General features: G+C 58.0%; 3 protein-coding genes across 3 annotated transcripts in view; 1 reads left to right on the forward strand and 2 right to left on the reverse strand.

The window, feature by feature from the left end:
- The window catches only part of VOLCADRAFT_120843 (uncharacterized protein), a gene marked incomplete at its 5' end in the record, with an annotated part of 12,471 nt that extends 7,609 nt beyond the window's left edge, over positions 1–4,862 (reverse strand). The window contains 7 exons of the mRNA XM_002950169.1: positions 363–471; positions 828–948; positions 1,403–1,661; positions 2,456–2,552; positions 3,265–3,361; positions 4,015–4,282; positions 4,779–4,862. Of these exons, the coding sequence (XP_002950215.1) occupies positions 363–471; positions 828–948; positions 1,403–1,661; positions 2,456–2,552; positions 3,265–3,361; positions 4,015–4,282; positions 4,779–4,862 (1,035 nt within the window). The remainder of the gene's footprint in view (positions 1–362; positions 472–827; positions 949–1,402; positions 1,662–2,455; positions 2,553–3,264; positions 3,362–4,014; positions 4,283–4,778) is intronic.
- A 2,290-nt stretch (positions 4,863–7,152) lies between these two features.
- VOLCADRAFT_90600 (uncharacterized protein) lies at positions 7,153–10,760 on the reverse strand (the record flags this gene model as incomplete). The annotated part of the gene is made up of 6 exons (XM_002950170.1): positions 7,153–7,610; positions 8,157–8,242; positions 8,591–9,054; positions 9,678–9,949; positions 10,481–10,519; positions 10,724–10,760. 6 exons carry the CDS (start codon positions 10,758–10,760, stop codon positions 7,153–7,155), a joined length of 1,356 nt encoding a protein of 451 aa, XP_002950216.1.
- A 1,115-nt stretch (positions 10,761–11,875) lies between these two features.
- The window catches only part of VOLCADRAFT_90601 (uncharacterized protein), a gene marked incomplete at both ends in the record, with an annotated part of 14,861 nt that continues 2,657 nt past the window's right edge, over positions 11,876–24,079 (forward strand). Inside the window, 17 exons of the mRNA XM_002950057.1 lie at positions 11,876–11,901; positions 12,555–12,825; positions 13,621–14,157; positions 14,293–14,687; positions 15,221–15,494; positions 15,701–16,681; positions 17,046–17,592; positions 18,262–18,739; positions 18,875–18,893; positions 19,738–19,856; positions 20,568–20,610; positions 21,010–21,231; positions 21,697–21,859; positions 22,384–22,412; positions 22,948–22,980; positions 23,268–23,417; positions 23,478–23,699. Of these exons, the coding sequence (XP_002950103.1) occupies positions 11,876–11,901; positions 12,555–12,825; positions 13,621–14,157; positions 14,293–14,687; positions 15,221–15,494; positions 15,701–16,681; positions 17,046–17,592; positions 18,262–18,739; positions 18,875–18,893; positions 19,738–19,856; positions 20,568–20,610; positions 21,010–21,231; positions 21,697–21,859; positions 22,384–22,412; positions 22,948–22,980; positions 23,268–23,417; positions 23,478–23,699 (4,509 nt within the window). The remainder of the gene's footprint in view (positions 11,902–12,554; positions 12,826–13,620; positions 14,158–14,292; positions 14,688–15,220; positions 15,495–15,700; positions 16,682–17,045; positions 17,593–18,261; positions 18,740–18,874; positions 18,894–19,737; positions 19,857–20,567; positions 20,611–21,009; positions 21,232–21,696; positions 21,860–22,383; positions 22,413–22,947; positions 22,981–23,267; positions 23,418–23,477; positions 23,700–24,079) is intronic.

Raw genomic sequence — 24,079 nt, forward strand, 5'->3', positions numbered from 1 at the left:
GGGCAAGGGGTGGGGTGGAGGGGGGTGTAAGGCTGTGAGAAACCGGTGATGCCGGCAACAAGGTCTACATGGAGGATCTCGAGGGGACGATGATAATCGGCTACGGCAACCCACCACACCACTCCGCATACGTGGAGAAGGTCAAAACATTCGCGCAAAGGAAGACCGAAACTACCCCTCTCCCGCCTTAGGGGCCAACAATCAATCCCCTAAGACCCTAACACTGCCCCCACAATACCCTCCACCTGCCCCTGCCTCACCCACGTCCTGTCTCTCCCTTGTCTTTTTGGCTTTCGCCACCATCACCCGCCACCATCACCCGCCGCCGCGGCCTCTGCTCAAACGTGCTCCTTCGCACTTACCGCTGTTGAATCCGAGCACATGGAAAGGTACGGCGTCTTGCCGTACACCATGATGTACATGTTGCACATTTCGTCCTTGTGCGTAGAACCTGCCACCGTCACAGTGCTCCTGGGTTGGGGATGTTGGGGATATTGGTGTTGCGGGGTTGGGGGGTTGGGGGGTTGGGCAACAACAAGAAGACTATGAAACCTATGCACACGCACCATACATACGCGCGCAGGATTTGTGGTTGTTTAATGGAAGCTGTACAAGTCGAGAGACTTACGTACAGTTCGAAAATGGCATGCTCGGCATGAGTCCTTTCCCTTATCCTGGAACTGTTACCTTGTACTTCATATGTTTCTCTACCAAATTACGTTGATTATGCGACTAATGATGCTAATTTTGAAAAGCAGGAAAGGTACGGCACCGCCCCCTCACCCCACCTGGCCCCCCCTCCACCTCCCTAAAAACACACACCGTACCTATTGGTCGAGTCGAAGTCACACGTGACGGTGAGGCGGTCTCCGGGCCAAAACACGTGGCGGGTGCTGGGCACGAATGACTGCGGTAGTTGGGGATCACGAGTGTACAGCAGCTCCGTACCTACCGTACGGCAACAGGGGCAGTGGGGTGTGACGGTGTTGGGAGGGGGAGGTCTGTGAGTTGGAGAGTGCATTTTCGGCGGGAGCGCAAAAGAGGGCGGCCCTAACAGGAATCCAACCAGTCCGGCGCCCTCCCCACCCAACCCACATACACCTCTCCTACCCCCACCCCTTCCCTCTTCCACTTCTTCCCTGAGCATCCCTCATTCAAACACTCTTTTTCAAGCACAGCACAGCACAGCACCACACCTCGGAGGGTGAACTATCGCTGCCCTCTTAACCCCGTTAAAGCCCTCTTCAACACCACACCTCGGAGATCGTTGCATTTGGATTTTGAATCCGCCGGTCCTTCTCATCATTTCATTCCCGCCCATCTCCATCCCCCTCCACACACACACACACACACACACACCCCGCACGCAGGGAAAACCTCAACCCCCCCCCCCGCCACGCACCACTGTGATTCCAGGCCTCCCGGGTCAAGTAGACCTGCCGGCCCAGCACGTGTGTATGTACCCGTACGGCAAACATGGTTAGCGGTTGGTGGGCCTTGAAGCAGCAGCTGTTCTCCACAAGGTGACTGGGCTGACCGGGAGGGATCTGAAAATACGACGCGTACGACAACATGCCCGCGGCGTACGGCACTGCGTGGGGCTTGAGCACCAGTGTAACACCCGAGTGGTCGTCCGGAGGTCGTACGGCAAGGTAATGCACCTGGTAAGCGAGGGGGGAAATGCGCAAATATCTCCCACAAATACAACATATACACACATTGACACGATGGTGTAGTTGGTTATCACATCTGTCTCACACACAGGAGGTCCCCAGTTCGAACCTGGGTCGTGTCAATTTTTACATGGTTAGGCACCATGGTAACGCACACGCCCCCGAAGGTACCGGGATCGAGACCTGTCAAGGCAGGAATTCGCCGGGTAGCGCCCATGGGTGGAAATATGACCCACGCCCCACATATCATCATACATACAATACGACCTGACCAGGAATGGAGTTGAGCCGCCGTTAATCCGGCAGATTCCGTTGGATGCCGGTGGTGGGTGCTGAACCTGAGCGATCCACTGAGAAGTTGACTAGGGTGACTGGATGAGGGTGCCCCGAAATACCGGGGCAGGCAGGGTCTGCCGGGTAGCGGCCGCAGGAAGAAGATATGACCCCCTGTCCCACACATCATAAAATCTAAACGAACCTTTGCAACAGACATACAGACGGATATTCTCTCTCCGGGCGCTCCTCCCCAGGGGTATAACATCTTCGCGTCCCTCCCCACACACTTCGCCCTTCCTTACCCCACCCACTAACACCAACACCAACACCGACACACATACACCCCTACACACACATCTACACCCCTAGGACCGGCCCCCCCCTACCTAGTAATATCCCTCCCCTCCCCTCTCCCCGTGTGATGGGGTCATGGAGCCCCCCTAGACCGCAAACCCCAACCGCGGCCCCCCCACGCCACCCCCTCAGCAACTCCCCCCCCCACGCACCTGCGCTACGATGTACTTGATTCCCGTGTTCTCACCCACGCTGTAGCCCACCCCCTCGGGGAGGCGCAGGTCGGGGGCGTTACGGCCCCACCCATAGCTGCGGGGAGGTGCCGGTAGCGGTAGCGATAGCGGTGAAGAGCGGGGGTTACATGCAAGAAAACAACAAGGAATACAAACTGCCGGAACGCGTCCAAAGTTCGAAACTGCTATGGAGTCCCAACTCCTAAGCGATGAAGTCACCACATGGTTCTGGAAATAAAGCCGAGTTAGAAGAAGGGGTGGGGAAGGGAAGTAGCAATGGCAGTGAAGGCCGCAATATAGCAGTTCAACAGTATTGCAGCAGCAGTAGCCGCTACAGCGAGAGCAGGAGCAATAGCTTTTTCTCGCGGGAAAGCCACACACAGCCAGCAAGTGCTTTTTCACTCAGCCACACCCGACCTTCCGGAAGACCGACAACCGCCGCCATCAATCCCCCCACCCCCACCCCACTACCACAGCACCGGCGACCTCCCTGCGCCGAAAACACCACAACAAAATCACAGCTCTTTAGATATGCGAATAGGGTGGAGGAGTAGATGACTCCCTGGCGTGGGACGTGCGCTGGGGTGACCTTGGGGGGGGGGCAGGCAGGAAGTAAACCGAGGTAACCCCGGCACACCGCAGCCAGCACCCAAACCACAACAAGGTCTTATATCTTGTGCTGCTGCTGCTGCCTGTGCCGCTGCGGCCACAGCTGCCATAGATGCTGCTACTGCTACTGCTGCTGCTGTGTTGCTCTCTACTCCAATAATTCACGCAAGAGGACTCACAAGATGGTGGAGGGGCCGTTACAGACGGGCTTCATGTCGCATCGCCACGCCTCCATCTGCCCAGCCGTCTTAGGAACCAGGTGAGGCTCAGAACACCCTGCGGTGGTGGTAGTCGTCGTCGTCGTCATCGTGGTGGCGATAGTGGTGGTGGTGGTGGTGGTGGTGGTGACGATAGTGATAGTGTCATCACCGCATGTGGGAATTAACATCTAGACGTCTTTTAAGCGTTTTGAATGGGTCTTTTGCATGCGGGGATGGTGATGGTGGTGACGGTAGTGATGACGGCGGCAGCATGGAACATGTCCAGCAGCGCTGTCCTGGGTGCGCCAGGCAACGAGATAAGGCGGGTGGGGTAACCCGACCGCACCGACACAAGAGAGGACAAGGTGATGAAAGGAGACCTTCCCTTAACGTGGCAGGTAAAATAGCACAGGAAGCATTCCCGCAAGAGTGGCATATGCGTTGCTGGGGAAACCAGAGACGGGGAAGAAGGGATCATTACATTGGTGGACGAAGCTAGGGGGGAAAATGGTTGACTGCTGGCCACGTCGTCAGCCCGAGTTGGTTTCGGTAGTGCGATAGAGTTGGCTTTGCACTATGCGCGGCCGCTATCTGTGTGCCTGCGGCTCGCATACGGGTATGAAAGGCCTTGAAGAGGCGAGGTCGAACCCGCCCGTGAGTGCATGCGCTTGGGTTGCGTTCCCATCTGCAGTGGCTGTGCGATACGTGCGTTTGAATCAAACGACTCACCATACAGCAGGATGTGGTGCACCACCTCTTGCTGTGCGTGGGGTATCACGCCAATGAGCTTATGAGGGTGCGGAGGCAGGAGCGCGGAGACGCATACGTAAGCATCCTCTGTTTCAACCTCAAACGTGGGCACTGTGATGTTGATCTCGATATGATGCGCTCGTGTGCTTGTGAATCCGAGCAAGAAGATTACGGTACTTATTATGACTCCAACGTTAGAAACCAACGCCATCGACATCCCTGATAACGAATAATTGTTATATATGGCCTTAAAGCGGATTATTCAGATCGGGGGATAAACAGGTGCTGGTGCTCAATTCTCTCGGTTTCTCCCGATGTCGACACACCGACTGCTAGGATTTGCCCAAGTCAAGCCTGTATCAGCGAAACATCTTGGGCAGACTGTGGAGATTGCAAACTATCCTGGCGTAACGGCAAATCGCAGGTGCCATACATGGACAGCTGTAACTACTGAAGTAGCATACGCGTAAAAACTACCATGCTGAGAAGCTACCTCTTATTCCGATTTCCCAAGGTACGGCATATTTGCCCTTGACTGACAGGGCTGCGACGCCAGTCAAAACGAAGCGAATCTCAGCACGCAACGGTACAACACGGTGAAATTGTTCCGTAAACCTTGACTCGCGTTATACCCTGGTCCCTTGAGTTTATAATGATACATAAAAGTCATACCCTGTAGAGCACGAGAAATCGCAGCAGCAAACAGGTGAGTATAGAAGCCGGTCGACCCAGGGGCCGCTTACCTTCCGAAGCCTCAGCGCCAGTTGCTGGGCGCAGGTACAACCCTTCGTGCTACACCCCCTTAAGTTATAGTTATTGATCACCATATTACTTTAGGCAAATTGCTTAAAAGACGGACACAGCCCGTAGACGAGATGAGGGTATAGCCCCGTGTACTTTCAAAGGTAGTGAAAAAGCTCTCTTCTTTAAGTGCTGATGGCCCAGGCAGCATTCATCCCCTGGCGGTGGGCAGGCATGCAGTAGGTGGCTGTCCAACCCGCCTACTGGCGAGAAGAGAAGCGGATACGGTTCTGGGCGCGTTCATCTTATTTGCCACAGCATGCATGCGGTCCGCTCATGCTAAGAACCCGCGAGCGACGCTTTGGCCCTCGCAGCCGAACATGCTGCTGCCTGTTGCGTGTAGCGCTGCTGCTACTGCTGTTGCGCCTCTTTTCCCTCTTTTATTGCCCTTTCCCCTTGGGCTGGTCGTCGATGAAGAGCAGGCACAGGGGGTGAAAGGGAACTTGGGTATGGGTACGACGAATTTCAAGCCGTTCCTATGGATCTCGTGGCGGCGAATTTGAGAAATTTTTTGATCCGGGCCTTGCGGGCTGTTGTGGGTTCGATCCCCACTAAGATCGGCGTATGTCACTTATAAATTGATTGCGACTGTTGTAGTGCAACAGACGTCCGCTGTGGGCTGGGGGGGTTTGCGGTTCATCAACTGCACTGGCCATGTATCTGTGCGTGGGATGGGGGAGGCCCGAAAGCCTATCCTTCCTTCGCACACGCGCACACGTGCAAAAGCCCGCCACCTTCAGCGACATTTACGAACTTTCTGCGTTTTTTTGCGTGTCCGTAACATGTCGCTTGGGGTTAGGAGTGGCCAGGTGGTGTGGAAGGTGTGGGAGGCAGGGAGGCGTTGCTGGCGTTCGCTACATGGCGGTATGGGAACAATGCGGATATACGGATATACAGGAAATATGGTCAGTACGACACAATCCTCCCTTCCCGGTGGGCCCCGCTCGCGGCAGGGCACCAAACACATCGCCATCATCAGGGACATCCGTCTCTGTGTGTCGCTATTGTGCGCCGCCAATCTGTCTACCTTGTCCAAGTTACCACACTGTGGACTGAATAATAATAATAACAAAAATGCTCAAATGCTGTTACCGACCGTCGCCAACCAAAGGCACCCGCAGCAGTAACAGTAGCAGCAGGTCAAACAAAACATGAATGAAGTCGTACGCGTATGCGAGTGAAATGAGGGCTTTGTCTACAGGTGCGAGGTGCAGTGAATCGACATGTGGCGGGCGAGGTCCTGCATTCCAGGTCCTGCATTCCTCAGCCTGCTCGTCAACATACATATATTTATATGTGTATATGTATGTGTGTATGTATATGCCCCTGCCGCAATCACATCGGCGCCGCCGGCCTCTTAGCTCCCACACAACATCGAATAGGCCGCCCCGCCCTGCCCCGCCCCGCCCGGGCCAGGGGTCTTCGGCCTGAGGGCAACCTACGAAAAGAATTACCACGTTAGTCCCACTACTAGACACCACCACCGCTACCACTACCACAATCAGCAGTAGCAGCAGCAGCCGCAGCAGCAGCGCCACTATATTTCATCTAGTCACCACCATTAAGTCACCATCACCGACTCATCTTCACAGAACTATCCGGAACGAGGCGCCATCCATAAAACCGCTGCTCCAGCTGCTTTATTTAGCTTTGTTCATCCATAAGTTTGATTGCTTGGGCGTTCTTGATTCGTTCCGGGTCATCATTTGATCAGTGTTCGGAAGGGGCAGCAGTAGTAGAGCGCAGGAGGGGGCTCACACACAATTACCTGCCCGCCTGCTCACTTTATTACTATGGACCCCACACCTCTCCCCCCCCCACACACACACACCCCGCATCCCCTGCTGCATCCGGCACGTAGACATACACCGCAGTGAATGGCTGCCGGGCCGTTGGCTACACATATATACATATGCACATACATACATACATACACGCAGGACCACTTTCTTTGGTAACGTTGCCCGCGTGACAAGACATCTTTATTACGAACCCTACGCCTCCACGCAGCAAACTTCATCTGAACGCATCTAAACAAATCTATACACATCAAGAACACATCACCAATGTGCCTCTCCTGCCTGCCACTCTTCCCGAGGGAAGGGGGTCCTGTGTGTGTGCCGCTGAGCTGCATCACCATCTTGGGGGTCTTGCCTAGCACCATACCACTTCATCGCCATCGCCATAATAGCTATAACCACATCAAGCATCATCCTGTGCTTTATCATGCCATCCTGCCACTTCCCTCATTCCGCTCCTCCACCTCCACCCCCACCTCCTCAGCCCCCAGCTACCCCCAAGCACATCTGTGCACATTCAGTGCATCAGAAACGCGCTCAGTAAGACAGCCGCCAGCGCCGCCCACACCGTCACACGCAACCCTGCCGCTGCGCCGCCGCCGCCGCCTCCCGTCGTACCACTGCCGCCACTCGTCCCGACGGCGACGAAGCCATTACCCGGATCCGTCGAGTCCAGGTACACCGACGTGGTGGCGGAGGTGGGGTCGTACCACACGGCGGCGGCGGCACCGCCGCCGGAAGCCTTGGGATTCGGCAGTACCGTGCGCACCGTCACGACGTTGCCGCCGCCGCCGCCGCCGCTGCCCCCATCACCTTCGGCCGTGTCTGACCTGTTAAGATTGGGCAGTAGCTGGGAGACCGTTACATTGGCCGGCAGCTTCGTGGCGCCGTTGGGGCCATCCAGAGCGTAGTCCAGGAAGGAAAGTGAGGCGTTGTAGTCGTGGCCCAGTCTCAGGACGAGATTGGTGATACCCCCTAAGGGCGGGGGTGGGGGGAGGGAGGCGGAAATTATATGCGAGGAGACTTAAAGGCAGGGGGCAGAAGCAAAAGAAGGGGATTGCGGGGCCGGAGGACCGAAGGCGAACACCGCCTTGAGGCGAGGAAAATGGCGCGGCGGCACTGCGCGGTGGTGGCGATGGTGGCGTGGAGAAAGGCAAGGTGAGCGCCAGAGCGGGGAGCCCTCACGGGCTTGAAGATGCAAGTTAGGAAGGAATGCACGAGAATGGTATCCCGGTGCGGCGCGATGGCGATGGCGGTGGTGATGGCGGTGGTGATGGCGGTGGTGATCCCTTGTCTGAGGAGGGCTGGAGCTGAACTGCTGGGCGTGTGGTGAGGAGGGGGTTGTCGGGAGGGGGGTCGACTGTCGCACGGAGGGGTTAAGGATCCACCGAATGTCGAGGGGGTCCGGCGGTGGTCGCGGCTGGCTCAGGGGGGCCAACAGCTGATAGGGTAATGGACTGAACGGGCGATGGCGTCCTTAACTCGCACACCAACTTCATTCTACAAAACAGACAGCGTTACCTGTGGTGGACACTTCCGAGGTGGCGTTAGCGGGCAGCAGCAGGTCCAGGGAGACGGACAGCGTGTTGGTTACGTTGCAGAAAGGCCTGACAGAGTGGTGGGGGGCGGGGCGTTGGGGGGCCCGGGGCGGGGCAAGGGGGGCGTAGGAGGGGTAAGACGAAGAACACGGACGAGTGAAGCTGCTGCCAAGGAGCAGAACTGACCAGTAGGCGTTCTTGAAGGCATAGGGAGGGCGGTTGGTCACTTGCCCCAGCCGGGGTAGCCTCGCCAATGACCGACGAAGCCCTTCTTGGCGCGTGTGCGTGCCCGCCCGTCCTGCGTGCTGTGTGTATTTCGTGCCGTACGCACCCATCTTTCACTCTTTTCCGTAACTCTTACCCTCCCCCTCCGTCCTCCTCTGCTTTCGCCCTTCTCTTCCCCTGTGGCTGCCTCACCAGTTGGAGTACGAGATCGTCCACTTAAGGCCGTTGCGCGGAACCGTCAAGTTCGTACCGCCGTACGGCACTGTCAACACGTCGTCCAGGCCAAAGAGCAGCTCCACGGCAACGCGGGGCTCCATGTCCGCAGGCGGTGCCGGCGGCGCCGACGGCCGATTATCCCCACCCGCACCGCCACCTCCACCCCCACCGCCGCCGCATGCCGCCCTGAACTCCTGGCGCGCAAGCGGCCGCAACGTCACATTGACGAAGCTGACGTTGACGTTGCCGATTGTACGGTTGCCGGCGGCGAAGGTGACGGCATCGCTGGCGTCCGCCAAGGAGGCGATCTGGTGGTTCGGTACGGGCTGTCCGGAACCGTCCAGCTCCAAGATCTTGCCAAAACGGAGCTGTAGGAACGCGCTGGTGTCCGAGTAGTTGGGGTAGACTCTGACGTTGGCGGATTTACCTAGGAAGGCAACCTGGGGGGCGTGGGGGGGAGGGGAGGGGGGAGGAGAGCCCCGGGGGTGGAGGCAGGAGGGGAAGCAGGTTGCGGGCTGAGAGTGAGAAGCTCCCCCCCTGTGCATTGTGCTTCGTAGTTCTGAATGACTTAGGGCCGGGGAAGTGGCAAGACAGTGACGTGTAGGCGGCGGTGCGCAGGTGGGGTGGGTGGCAGCGAAAGAAGTGCTAGAAAATTGTGTACGTGTGCGTGTGTGTTTCGTGCGCCCTCCCAAGCCGCTCTCTCAAACCGGCCACCACATAGTCATCCATCCAAGTGCCTTCCAAAAGGTTGGAAGCCAAGCTCTGCTGCTAGCCGATGCCCGCGTGTCGATGAGCGTCCGCCCAGCACCCACCCCGGGATCCTCCAGCCGCTCAACTACAACTCGCGCGTCGCCAGCATGACGCCCAGTACCCACGAGGACACACCGTGCGATACCCCAACCCTCCCACCCCCCAATCGCTTTCGACTCCTGCGGCAAGTGGCGGCTTCGAACATATGTGGCAATTGTCTCTTTGCTTCCTCTCCGTGCACCTCAGGGTGATTCTCCCCCCGGTAGAAAACCCGTCTCCCCCGCAGTCCCCCACACGGCCCCCAGCCCCACACCTTGCGAGGGCTCTTCCGGTCGTCAAACTCCGTCTCGTTGCGTACATTCGCTGCGCCCCAGCTGCGGGGTCGAGGGTCATCTCCCCGGGCTCGAGTCCTGTTGCCGGTGCCGTTCTCGTTGCCGCGGCTGTCGCCGCCGCCGCCGCCGCCGCTACTGCTGCTGCTGCTGGCCCCAGGTGCCGGCCCCCCCGAACCCGCCGGCGAGCTAATCGGGCGAGTATTGCCAGTGCTGTTGTTGCCGCTGCCCTGGGCCCCTTCGCCCAGCCCGCCGCCTGCGTAACCGGGGAGTTCGTGGGGATTGGGGGCCCGATAAGACGAACCACTGGCGAATGGAGCAGATATCAGGGATAGACGGGTTGCCCAGGATTGGGATTGGGGTGGACATAGCGGGCACGGTGTTTCTTCGTGGCGCCGGGCGGGGAGCGTAGGATGACGAGACGGCGGTGTGGCAGTGGACGCATGTGCTGTCGGAGGTGTACCGGTGTGTCTTGGACGAGAACGTCTATGTGTGCGTTTGTGTAATGCAAATCTCTAAAATGCAAGCTTGTAAGGGTAAGCCTGTTTGGGTTGGCGGTTGAAACGCGCCAATCGAGTAAGGGAGAGCACGACTGCGAGGAAAGCTCGGTCGGGGGCTACAAAGGAATGCAGGACTGTGGCAGGGGAGTTGGAAAGAGCCACGTAGCAGTCTGCAGCCAACAGGGCATCAGCGGAAGCCCTCCTCTGGGCGCTGCTTCTGATAGTTGCCTGGTCAGCGTGACTGTGGAAGGGTCTCTGAAGCCGGCGGGGAGTAGTTCAAATCTCACCTGATCCGTCACGGCCAGGTCCCTGCCCATCGGCTCCACCTGCAAATAGTAGCATGTAGCACGTAGGTTAAAGGAGGGCACAAGGGAAGGAGCGAGAGATCTTCGCAACAATGTTTACGCGAACAGGAGGAGGTGGGGAAGGCGCGGGGCCGCCAATCCATCGTAAGTTAGAGACGCTTTCCAGTTCATGGAGGACATATCGTAAATTAGAAACTATTAAGCCATTTGGAAAACCGCACCCACTGCCGACGTACCGCTTTGTGCGGATAACAAAATGCATACTGTTAACAGCGCAATGATTGCTTTCCTCATTACGGGCCTCGGTAAAAAGTCTATCGCAGACAGTCGCCGCGCTGGCGCCCTTTGGTGTACAGTACACCTTCTTGGCAGTTAAATGCGCACTGTCTACAGATGCTAAAACTAATAGATTTTGCGTGCGTTAATAGCTTATGCTTTTGCTTAAGTGGCGCATGACATATTTAACCTTGAGTCTCGGATACGTACGAATTCCCTTACTGTAACGTTTCAGTATATATACGAATATGTTTTCGTAGTATTTGATCGGCAGCTCCCTAAGCACCACCTCAAAATCCAGCAGCTGAGCTGCTTGTCAATGCGTACGGCGAGCGGCAGACCATGCATCTATCCCTAAATTGGCTCAATTCAGTACTTCTACTGATTTAGCTTCTTGGCCGCAAGACAACCGGATTTCGATCGATTCGAGATTAAAAGCACACGATTCTAAGCTGCGTTTCATATACTGATTGTGTGCGTACCTGAAAAGTCCTGACTTGTCGCCGTACACTTTCCATCCTAGCCTCCCACCTCCGCTTTTTTGTGCATCGAACTACGTTAGGCTTGAAGCCAATGCGTGTAGGCGTAAATTTTACTTTTGGACTTTGCACTCATGCTGCTCGAGGACGCAAGTCGAACTATAACCCATTCCGGGTTGGTTAGCTACATGAACGGTTTGGGCATCGTCTGAGGCCTTAGCTGGCTCTTGTTGTTCTTAATAGTTGACTTTGCGCATTTTGAACCTGTCAACAAGGTTGCGCCCTTTACAACGTATTTAGTAAAAACATTATACATGCCCACCAGCACCGGCGCGATAGTATTTTAGGATGTTACTCTGTTGCTTCAGAGGAAAGCTTGCTGCAGCGGACTTGCAGCGGGATTCCAAGACAGTTTCGGAGAGAACAAGCCTAGGAACCAGAACTGTCGAGGTACCTGCGAAGGCATCTGCAATCTTAAGCGTCCATCAAGAGCAACCGACCTTGCATGAAACGGTGAGCGCCTTGGTGCTTTGCCGCTGGTCGCTCTGTACCATGATTTCGACGAAACTGTGTCCAGACGAGGTATTCGTCGGCTGTCGGTTGCGATGACGCTGTAATTATAATGGGGGACATGGTTTACAATCTAAGGTCCGTTTTCGCAATATCACCTCGTACGCCTGGGTTTCTTCAGTTTCTGCGGCCCAATGTTATCCATGGAGGCCCACCTAAAGACGCACCCCATTTTATTTATTTATCAGCAAGCTCAACCTGACTTGGCTCCTCCTTGCAGCTTTCGGTGTTGCGATGCCAGCTGGCAACAGTCCAAGGCTCCTGGCTAACTCGCGTTCAGTCTTGCGTTGAAAGCGTCCTATCGGTCAGCAGTCCCGTCACGCAAGTCAGGTAAGGTTCGTGAAGCCCCTGAAGCTTGCCAAGCATCGCTATCCGGAATATCCAGGAGCTCATGGCTATCCCTTCCGTTCTTCACTCGCCACATGTATACGGCCGCCTCTCTCACGCCACCTCTCGCGACCCTTTCCCCCAGTATCTTAAAGTCCTTCGGTGATGTCTCCTTCGAGTCTGCTCAGATGATGTTAACACACCAATACATTTACATACTTACGTGCGTATCTACGTACCAGAAGGCTTACCCCGCTTTGGGGGATCATAACGGGGCGTACGGTTTGGCGGACAAATCTTACCCCCGACTCCCAAACCCGCCTCGCACACTACCCGAAACCATCCTCAAAACCCAAATGCCACCCCTCTAACCCAAATCCTGGCCCGCACCCTGAACACCGCAGCCTCTTCGGCGCCTCGCCATGCGGCTCCGTGCTCGTCCTCTTGTGCAACGCCGGACCCTCCCTGGTCCCTCTGGCACCGGGGCACGTGTTGCCAACACCGGCGTCATGGCTTTGTGGCGGCGGAGGTGCCTGCACAGCCTCCGCCGCTGCGACGGCTGTGGGAGCTGTCAGCAGTACCAGCGGCGGCCTGGTGATCTTGGGGCAGCCAGTGGGCACCGGCGGAGGGACGCAGGGGCTACGACAGGTCGAACCGGAAGTCCTGATGTGGCAGGTGCGTGCGTGTGTATGTATGTATGTATGTATGTATGTATGTATGTATGTATGTATGTATGTATGTGTTTGTGAGGCGCGGAAACGGCGTGGGATGGCTTATCGGCTAGGCTGGCGTGTGCCGAGGCAGGACCGGCGTATCTGAGCGTGTGCGGTATCCACGGGGATGTGGGGCAGGGGTGGCGGTGCAGTTTGGGCGGTGTGGCGGTGGGTTTCATATATCGGGGGGGATTCGGTAGGTCGGTGAAGTGGTTGGCGGCTGGCGGGCTGCCGTCCGTTCGAGCGGCTGGTTGGCTGGCGGCGGTGGCGGCGACGGAAAAACGTCGGCACATGAGCTCTACGAACAGACTTGCAGACCTGCGTGACTTGCCAAGCCGTGTGGACCTGATGATGTGCCAAGATTTGATGGTTTTAAAAGATGTTGGGGTTAGCCATGAGTCGATACATATCCTGACCGTCGAAATCGTCGTCGTCGGCGGCGCTGCCCTCCATGGCCGCTATCGCCGACCGGAAAACGTTCAGGATAGGACTTATTGCGCCGCCGGCCCCTCCGAGATTCAAAATTATCACGTGATTATTCGGTATTATTATCTGTGATTCCATGCTGCCGCTTGGAGAGCTGACGCGTGGACTAAGTGATGAAGGAATGCATGAAAGGATGAAGTGTTAAATGTTGTTGCTTGAATGCGTTCTGTTGTTACAATGGACTCGAAAAGAATGTGATGTGCTCAGCTCCCGTACGGCGCTCGTGAGGTGACGTGACGGCATTGGGTGGTTGAATTGCGGACCCCGACAGGAGGACTTGGCGGATGTCCGGGCACGTCTACAGCCGGCGGCGGCGACAGTGGTGGAGGTGCATTCTGTACATAAGAGCCGTACCAGCCGCCAGCCAACGGCGGAGTCCGTGTCACAGTCTCTGCCGGACGAGTGGCGGCGGGTTTTGAACGCCATGGCGGCGGACTTGGCTGCCGGCGGCGGCGGAGGAACAGCCGTCGTACCCGTGGTAGGGAAGACGATGATGGCGGCGCCGTCACTGCCATTACGCGCATGCTTGGTGCCGCTGCGGCTGGGTACGGATATTATCGGGGCGCTACTGCTGGTGGTGGCAGCGGCGCCGCCGCCGCCACCACTGCCAAGGCCCCCGTCGCCGCCATCGCCGTTGCCGGCTGCGGGAGCTGCGTGTCGAGTGGAGACGGTGACGGCGGCGGCCCCGGCGGAGGCTGCACAGGCGAGCTCGTCCCTGCCGTACCCTCTCAGCCGGGACTTTCTGACGGGTATCGCGGCAGCTGTGGCGGAATGCTGTCTGGGTCCAAACCTGGCAGATGTTCACAGGGTGAGTGGGCTGGGGCTGGGGCTGCTGTGTAGCGGATGCCACCGTGAAGGGGCGAACCCCTGGAGAGAAAATTAATGGTCCAATAACCAATAAGGTTAACATTGCCGACCATTCGATTCTTACCATACACGGCAGGTAACCCTAGCTGCATGCGAGCTGGCATCAGCTGCCGACCTGCAATGCCTTGCCAGCTGCCTCTCCACCGCGATGACGGAGGCCCTGGCGTCGGAGCTTCACGTGGACTTTACCGTACGGCTAGCCCTGGTGCCGTACACTCCCGGCGCGCGGGGCAGTCCGCAGTACGGCTTTTTGCTAACGGAGCAACAGCAGTTTCCGACGACGACGGCGCTGGCGCAGCCGCAGCACGCCGGCGGCAGCACGTACGTCGGCGGCGGAAGCCAGCTGAGCACGGCTCTCAGCACCGGGGCCCCGGGTGTGGGTTCGGAGCTGCTGTCGCGGCTGCCGATGACCCATGGGCCTGCATCGCGGGCGGCGACGAGGTCCTTGACTCACCAATCGTTTGCAGAACGGTGGGTATATATTGCAGCTGTAGGGCTGTAGCTGGGTTGAAGGGGGGGAGGGGAGAAAGGCGAACCACTGACGATTGAACCAAATACCAGCAAAACCAAATCCTGCAGGAGGCGAGGGGCGGGGGGGGATGTAGCTACGGCTAGAGTGAGGTGAAATGGCGCAGTGTAGCACAGTTGGAGCGGTTGGGCTGTAGCTACGGTCGTAGCTGCTGCTGTAGATGTGGCTGTAGCCAAAGGCACGAGAGGGAAGGAGGAATACGTGTTTGTATGTATATCTGTATGTACGTATGTATGCTTGTATGTATGTGGGATGATACTGGGGTTGTTTCCGACTCGGAACTGGGCGACTGGCGCCCTACCTCAAAACAAGCTCAAACCTCAAAACCCTAGCTTTGCTCCGCGCTGTCCTGCCCCCCGCCCCCCGGCTGACAGCCTCTTGATGAACCTCATGGTGGTTCTTCTTGTGTTTCTTCTAAAACCCCTAGGGAAACCCTACCGCCCCCCCTAATCTCCCCCCCCATCCCCGGTGTCAGATTGATGGCCGCCAAGCTTTCTGGCGGCATTCCCTCCTGCAGCGTGCCCTCCCTGGACCCCCTGCTCAGTACGACATTGGCCTCCGGCGCCCAGGCACAGCTGACGCCGCCGCTGACGCCGCCGCTGACCGTATCCGTCCCCTTCGCTGGTGGTGGTGGCGGCGGCGGCGGCGGCGGCACGCTGACCAGCGGCCTGCACTCTTTCCAGCTGCCGGTGGGGTGTTGGGGCCGCAGATCGGGTGTTCCCCCGGAGCAGCCAGTGCGGATGTGGAAGGTGAGGCGGAGGGAATATGCTGCGGCACGAAGCAAAAACATATCAATACTGCTGACGTCCACAAAAAAAGGGGGGAGGGGGCCGGCATTGGGGCCGGAGTTTTGGGGGCTGCGGGGGCCGGCGGTCGCGGGTTACCTTTCCTTGGCAGCAGCTTCATTCTTCGTGGTTCGTCTTTCTCCCCCAAAACCCCGCCCCACTTGCGTTAGGCCCGGCCGTTCTCCCTGGAGTCGACGCTGCTAGCCGCGCTCGCATCCAGAGCGGCCAAGTCCACGAACACCGGCCTCTGCCCCTCACCTGCTACGGCCGCGGCTGCTGGTGCGGGTGCTGGTGCTGGTGCTGGTGCGGGCTTCAGCTCAGTGTTCGCGACCACGATGAGTGCCCTGTCGCACTGTGCTTTGGACGACGGCGGGGTGTCGTCAGGGATGCCGTCGCCGCAGCCGCGCGCTGCCGCGGCCGCCGCCGGCGGCGGCGCCCACGCCGGAGGCCAATCAAGCTACATGGCGGTGGGATCGTCGCTTGTGAGCGGCGCATTCGGCATTGCTGGCGGCGGCGGCGGCGGCGGTGGGGTGGGAAAGGGATTTCGGATATGTCGATTAGGTGGCACTGTCGTACCCCACGTGCATGCGTATGTCAACGATACGGACCAGCCCTCGGGCGATATTGTGCTGCTCCTCCGCACGGCGGCGACGGGTGCGGGCGCCGCCGCGAGCACCGGCGGCGCCGGCGGCGTCGGCCGTGGCGTCGCTGCCGCCGGCGGAGGTTATGCCGTATTACCGGGGAGCGCCGTGGGAGTCGCCAGCGGCGGCGCTGGCGGCGTTGGCGGCCCGGCGTCCTTAGTTTTGGTGATGGGTTCTGTGGCACTGCTGGCGGCGGACTTGAACCGAGTCGGCGGCGCCGCCGCCGCCGCGCCGGTGACGGAGGCAGGACATGACAACGCCGCCGCCGGGGTAGCGGCGGCACAGCCGCGTACGCCGGGACGCGGCACCGGCACCGGCATGACGTCACCGTTGCCACCATCGCCGTGGCCGACGCCGTTGGTCCTCCGTGCGGCAGGCAGCGTTGGCGGCGGCGTTGGCAGCGGCAGCGGCAGCTTCGACGTGTGTTTGGCTCTGTACCTAGCGTCAAGCGAGCGGCTGCCCGCCTCCCTGCTGTGTGCCGCCAGGAGCCGTGCTCTGGTGCTTTTGGAGGTGAGTATGGTTGGAGAGGTTGGGTGTGTCTTAATGAGCTACGCCGCGGAACTGGCAAGGGGGATAAATATCAGGGTGAATATATTGTTTTTTTGAAATGAAAAGACTAGCGAAGATATATGTATAAGTATTATATATAGTCATTGTTGCCATGTACTTGGTTTGCATCTTTACTTTCTTTTCATCAGAATGTCTTACTGCAACTTAGGCCTATCTTACTTAGGCCTACTGCAACTTAGGCCTATCTTTATCTCGGGGATTAGGTATCCGTAAAATACCCCCACAATACACGTCAGATGCTTACTCGCTGCCTTTAGTTTGTCCGTACATCCCCGTCCGTACATCCTGCCCGTCTGCCTTGCAGCTGCTGCTGCCAGCCATCGGTGCCTGCCTCTCAGACGCTGCGTCAGCGGAGCTGCAGTACCTTACCGATGCCGTATCTGGCTCCACCGCCGCCGCTGGCGGCAGTGGCGGCGGCGCGTTGGGACGCGCTGCATCGATACCCGTCGGCCGTTGCCACCAAAGCCCCCGGGCGCCGCACGGTATCGCCGATGACGGCAGTCCACACCACCCATCCATGCAGCAGGAGCAGCAGCAGCTGCTGACGCCGCCGCCGCTGAACGGCATAGGCGCCCCCGCGGCCGCCGCCTTGACGGAGGTGGACACCGTGGATGCCATCGCCGCCGCCAACACCTCCGTCGCCAAGTCCGGCAAGACGAGCATGGGTGGCTCCGGGGTCCCACATCCTGCGACGTCGGCGTCGCTGTCCCTACGTGTGTACGGCGCTCGCGACACTGTGGCTGTGGCTGTTGCTGCTGCTGCTGCGGCGACGGCGGCAGGGTCGACGGCGGGGAATCCCCTGGAGGCGACGGAGGCGGACGGCGCGGCGCTGGCGCAGCTGCTTGTGACCCGTGGGACCAACAACATCAGTTTGTCCAGTTGGGTTGCCGCGGCAGGATGTGTTTGTCAGTATGTATTACTTCTCGTACTGAACAGCACATCTCTGCCTGCATGTTTCTATGTATGTATGTATGTTGTTACAGGGTGGTATAGCTTCACCAGCGGCCCCCTTTCCCTTGGAGGCAGTTCCCTGCTCTCCCCTGCGAGAGGGGCACCCTAATCCGTTTACCCCATCCGACTTCAGAATGTATTCGTTGGGTTCAGCAACTCACCACCAGCATCCAACCAAATCTAGCGGATCAACGGCGCCTCAACTTAGTTCCTGGTCAGCTCGCAAGTTGATAATATCACGTCCTGCACCGTCCTCAATATGTGGGGCCACCTCCCAATTCAACACCCCTCACACACCCGAGGGGTCGGCAGGCGGGTTTGAACCCGGACACTCCGGGGGCAGAAGTCAGGCCTTAACCTCTGCCAGGCGCCTGCCTCGTGCGCCTGCCCGCATGTATGTATGTGGGATGGGGTGCTGTTCTATACAAGCACAGTGGGGACGAGGTGAAGTTCAGATCCTGGTTTGTGTGCATGTATCATGTGCGAAATCCCTCTGCGAAGTCCACCAACAAGTTTATATTTTTTTCCTTTTCGCCCCTACCCTGCCCCCCATGCCGGGGGTTCCACAGCCACTCAGGAAAATGTGGGCAATATCGGAAACACAGCTATCTTGGGCACCGGATGGACCAATTTCACCGCCGCGGCTGTGCAAGGGACGCGCGGCACCTCCGACGCCGCCCCCCGGGTACCGCGGAGCCGCTTATCTAACGCCACCGTCACGACGACATTTACCACTGCCACCGCCACGACCGCCGGCCAGCATCAAATGACGGCGACCGCCGCCACCACGCCGGCCGGTACGGCAGCGGCAAGCATACTCATGAACAGTTACAACAGCTTGGTTTCGGCGCTGATGGGTAGCGGTAGCGTCACCGGCAAGGCTGGCGGTGGCGGCGGCGGCGGCGGCGGTGGCGGCGGCGCCGCTGCCATTACGACGTCGGCCTGCGAGGATTCATCAATGCTGCCGACGCCGCCGCCGTCGCTGCTACAGCAGCAGCAGCAGCAGCAGCAGCAGCTAGGTCCTAGCCTGCAACGGCGGACGATGTTGTTGTTGCAGCAGCAGCAGCAATCCCTGCAGCACCAGCAGCAGCTGCATGCTATGATGCAACAGCGCACGTCGCCCGCCAACATCTGTGCCGTACGTAACCAGCCTCATCAAGGCCGGGTGCATCCGCCGCTGAGACGCCAGGTTTCCGACCTGGTGAGGGGGGTGATACTCGATCAGGGAGTGTGAAGATATCTGGATGCTTCTTTCCGGGTATTATGTACGGCAACAGCTTGGGTTGCGTGGGTACGACTTCAGCTTGGTGTGTGTAGATATCCGTCGGTGTCGTTGTGCATTTTCGACACACGCGCGCGCGTGAGCCTCCGGATATGTGTGTTAATAATCTTTCTGATGATGTGCGTGTGTGATTTCCATTCCACTTCCCATTCTCCTGTCCCGTATTCGGAATGCCTCACCATCATATAAAAAGAGTATTTATTTGTTAGTATGATGTGTGGGACAAAGGGGGGGGCCATATCTTTTTCATATTTCTGCCCGCCTCACTTTCATTACGACTTATCTCTTGGTCTCTACGGTTAAGGTAGACATTATGTTTTTCATCCTTTGGACTCGGCAGCCGGATAGCTACAGCTAATAGAGCTAACACTCATTCGCCACCAATCTATCTATCTATCTATCTATCTATCTATCTATCTATCTATCTATCTATCTATCTATCTATCTATCTATCTATCTATCTATCTATCTATCTATCTATCTATCTATCTATCTATCTATCTATCTATCTATCTATCTGGCCAGCTGGCCACATCGCCGCCATGCCTGACTACTTCTTCCCCGGTCGCTACTGGTCTGGTTGGTAACAACTATTCCTACACCCTCCTAACACAAATGTATGCAGTATCCGTCTAATCATGCCGAGTGCATCCATCCGCCTATCCCCGGTATCAGTATTTTCTTGCCATCACCTTCACTCGCTCATGGTCCGTCTTCCCCTTCCCTCCCCCCTTCCCTCCCCCCTCTCCGCCTGCCCGTCCAGATTGCCACCATGCCGTTGGACGTCTCTGACACGCTGACCGTTATGCGGTCCAACATGGACATCTTGGTGAGCTCCTTTTGGAACACGCTGCGGGCGCAAAACACGGATGCGGCGCCCAGGTGGGTGGGACTTGGGTGTGTGTGTGGGGGTGCGTGTGGATGCGGGTGTGCGTGTGTGTAGGTGTGTGTGTAGGTGTGTGTGTGTGTGTGGGTGTGTGGGTGTGTGTGCGGGTATGGGTGTGTGGGTGTGTGTGCGGGTATGGGTGTGTGGGTGTGTGTGTAGGTGTGTGGGTGTGTGTGTAGGTGTGTGGGTGTGTGGGTGTGTACCAAGACACGGAAAGGAAGTGGTGGGGGCGATGGTGCGTGTCTCTGTGTGCGCGCGCATGCGGGGCCCAGGTGGCTATCTAGACCTTCCTAGGCCGGAATTTTAATGTATGCACTGACCGAAAGCTCCATCCACTCTGTAACACCCTGTGTTTCGCACGTTCCAATAGATTGTGTGGTCGTTAGGGTTGTGGTCGTTAGGGTTGTGGTCGTTAGGGTTGTGTGAATTATGCCTGTTGAAGACCCGATGTGTGTGTAGGTGTGTTTGTGTGTATGTGTGTACTCTCGTGTGTAAGTTCACGCGCGCATGCGTAAGACAGACAACGCGACGCGTGCGTGTGCACATGCGTTGTGTGTTTTGTCCGTTCAAGCTGAGCACAATCGTACTATGTCATACTGTGGGTGTATGGCGATGGTGTGGTTTACCGTACATTACCTTTGCTCCCTCACCCCCTCGCCCCGTCATCCCTCAACACCCCCCTTCCCCCGCCCGACCCTCTCCTGCAGTCCCCATGCCGATGAGGACTTGCGGTTCCTGCGGCTGCTGAAGGTTCTTGGGGGAGGTGGCTGCTCCACTGTGTATGCGGGACTGCTGCACGGCTGAGAGGTTAGCGGGGGAGGGAGGGAAGGGGGGCCGCGGGTGGAGTGGGGGGTTGAAGAGGAGGGCGGGAGGGAGGGAAGGGGGGGCGCGGGTGGAGTGGGGGGTTGAAGAGGAGGGCGGGAGGGAGGGAAGGGGGGAAAGACGAGGGCGGGTGGCGGGGGGTGAGGAGGGAGGTGGAGGAGGAGAGAGGGGGGAGGAGGAGAGAGGGGGGTAGGGAGGCAAGCAGAGAATGGGTGTACTGGGTAAAGGTGAAGGGGGAGGTGAAGGGAGAGGACTGCTGGCTGAGCTGCATGATATTGGCGGGGAACTGGTCGGGTGAGCCGACCCGAACTCCTGGGGTGGCCGCAGGTGGCAGTGAAGGTGATGCGGGCGCCGGACGAGGGCGTGGAGGCGGACGGAGAGGGCGGCGACGACGCGGCGGCGGTAGAGGAGGAGGAGGAGGACCAGGCGGGGCCGCAGGGGGAGCCGGCCGCTCGTCCCGCTGTACGGCAGGCCAAGCTGCGTGCCATCATGCGAGGCGCCCGCGAGCTCGCCGTGATGACCAGCATCAGCCACCCCAATATCGTGCAGGTGCGGGTGTATCTCATCTGTATGCATATCTGTATGTCTACACGTGTATACGTGTGTATGTACGTGTATATGCGTTGTGCGGACAAGCCAGGTGCTATATTGATGTTGGGGGGTAGGTTGGGGTTTGGGAGGGTGTCGTGGGTAGGTGAGTCTGTGTTTTGTACGGAAAACATTGCTTCTGTCAAATCGCATAGGAAGAATGCGGGAGGTGGTACCGTACGGAAATGACAACATGACGGCAACGATGGGAATTATGGTGAACGTTTTGTTCCTGGTGGTGTACGAGCAGAAAGGTTGTACGAGCACTCAACAACACCTTTCTCTTGTCTTGACTTGTCTTTAACCTTGCCGTACATTGCCGTACCGTGTCGTGGAGCACTCCATGACTCGGTGGCCGCGTGTGTATGCGTCTGTGTATGTGTATGTATGTGTGTATGTGTGCGTGTTTGCGCAATGAGACAACAGATCTATAGCTACCATACGCGTGTTCTCGTCAAGTACGACGTGGACGAGACGACGCAAGGCGGCAGCGTTGGCGGCGGCCGTACAACCGCGGCGGCGGCAGTCAGCGGCGCGCTGCCTCTTCTCATCCCCGTACCCGAGACGGCGCCGTCGGGTGGCACGTCGGGTGCGCGCTTGTGTATGTATGTATGTATGTGTGCACGTGTACGTGTACGTTAAATGCTCATGCCTATGTGGTTTAAAGCAAGGGAGCATCGCCTCCATCTCCCATGAATAAATGCAACAGGGGATTAGACAAGTGTATGGTGCATGGATGCAGTGTATGTATGTATGAATGTATGTTTGTAGTGTATCTGTATTTGTTGTGTATTTGACCGGGTTTGAAGATAGGGGTCAACGATAGCCGCTTTGCCCACCACCCGTTACGAGTTGCGTCATGTGTATAGGTATTATAAGGTTTGACGCACATATGTATGTATGTATGTATGTCATTGAAGAGCAACACAACTCAAGGTGTACCGCCCGCACACGCGTCATCATATTATCATGTGGGATTTTCTAACATCCCTTCAGCAAAGCGACACGAAGCGTCGTGAGCCCTGAGCTCTCTCAAACCCCCCTCCCCACCCCTCCCCACCCCCCTGGACCTCGTGTGCTGTTGGCGGCCGTGTGCGGGTATTGCTCGTCCAGGCCCCCTCCAAACGGTGCTGATTATGGAGGTGCGGTGCGTGAAGCTGGATGGCCGGCTGGGCATGGGGTGGGAGGCGGGGGGTGGGTGGGGGGATGGGTGGGGGTGGGGTTGAGGGGTATGTAACACGGTAAGCCGCAGTGGGGCCGTGTGTGTATGTGTATGTATGTATGTATGTGTGTATGTGCTGTAACTTGCAAGAACGGGCCAGAGCAGGGCTTTAATTTGTGTTGTGTGTTAGCCGTGTGTATTGACAGGGGCGTGATGATGAACTTGGAACGTCCCCCCTATCCCCACCCCCGGGGGGGGGGGAGCTGAGGGGGGGAGGTGCAGGAGGTGCCGTCATCACGGCGGGTGGCGTCTAGCAGAAATCATCCAACAAACCAATACCTGGGAGGGGCCACAGCCAGACGACTGGTCATAGAGCTGTGTTCAAAACCTCCAGCTCGCTGCTCCCCTTTCCAAGCCTCAACTACACCTATACAAGCCTACAAAACATCAATCCGCATCCTGACTGAACCTTCTTCCATCCCCCCCCCGTCCCCGTCGACTTTGTGGCGCTGCAGTGCTGCGACCTGGGATCGTTGGCGGATGCATTGGTGAGTGTGCGGGGTGGGGGTGGGGGTGGGGGTGGGGGTGAGGGTGGGGGTTTTTGGGGGTGGGGGTGGGGGTTCAAGGGAGGTCAGGCCCCGGCAGCAGGGGGTAATGCAAGCTAGGGAATTACGATGTGTGTGCGTGTGCGTGTGTGTATGTATGTGCGTTCGGACACTGCACATTGTCCCCTCAGAGCCTCCTAAGCCGTAGGCGCGCACACGCACGTCGTGCGCACACTCGTCTAACGTCCGCACCCTGCACATGATGTCGTACAACGTGTCGTACACTGCAGGACAGCGGCCTGTTTGCGACCGCCATTCGCAACGCGGAGTCGGCGCGCTGGCGGCCCGGGGTGCGCCGCTCCGCCACCGCCGCCTCCCTCCTCGGCTCCGCTGCTACTCATGGCGGCGGCGGCGGCGGCAGCAGGGGCGAGTACGGCAACGTCAGTGGAAGCACAGCAATGATGATGCCGTCGTCATCATCGTTGACTGTGTCGCCGCAGTACGGCAAGGCCATGGCCAGCGGCGGCAGCAGCCGTACCGCCGGCGGCGGCAACGTCGCTGGCGGCAGCGCCATGCGCGCCATTTACCTCACCCTGTTGGAAGTGGCGTTGGCGTTACGCCACATGCACGCCCGGCAGCTGGTCCATTGTGATGTGAAACCCGCCAATGTGCTGCTCAAGAGCTCCGCCAGCGACCCGCGGGGGTTCACATGCAAGCTGACGGTGAGGGCGTGTGTGGTGTGGGCGTGAGTAAGACGGCGGTCCAGGGAGCCCGGGGAGAGGGGGGGGGAAACACGTCATAATGCGTGATTGAAACACACATACACACATACACACATACACACATACACACATACACACATACACACATACACACATACACACATACACACATACACACATACACACATACACACATACACACATACACACATACACACATACACACATACACACATACACACATACACACATACACACATACACACATACACACATACACACATACACACATACACACACATACACACACATACACACATTTGTTCATTCATTCATCCCTCCTCCCCCCCTGCTGCTGTCCCCTGCGCCCCCTGCTCCCC

Source organism: Volvox carteri, assembly GCF_000143455.1.
Source record: "Volvox carteri f. nagariensis unplaced genomic scaffold VOLCAscaffold_17, whole genome shotgun sequence".
Taxonomy (NCBI): Eukaryota; Viridiplantae; Chlorophyta; class Chlorophyceae; order Chlamydomonadales; family Volvocaceae; genus Volvox; species Volvox carteri.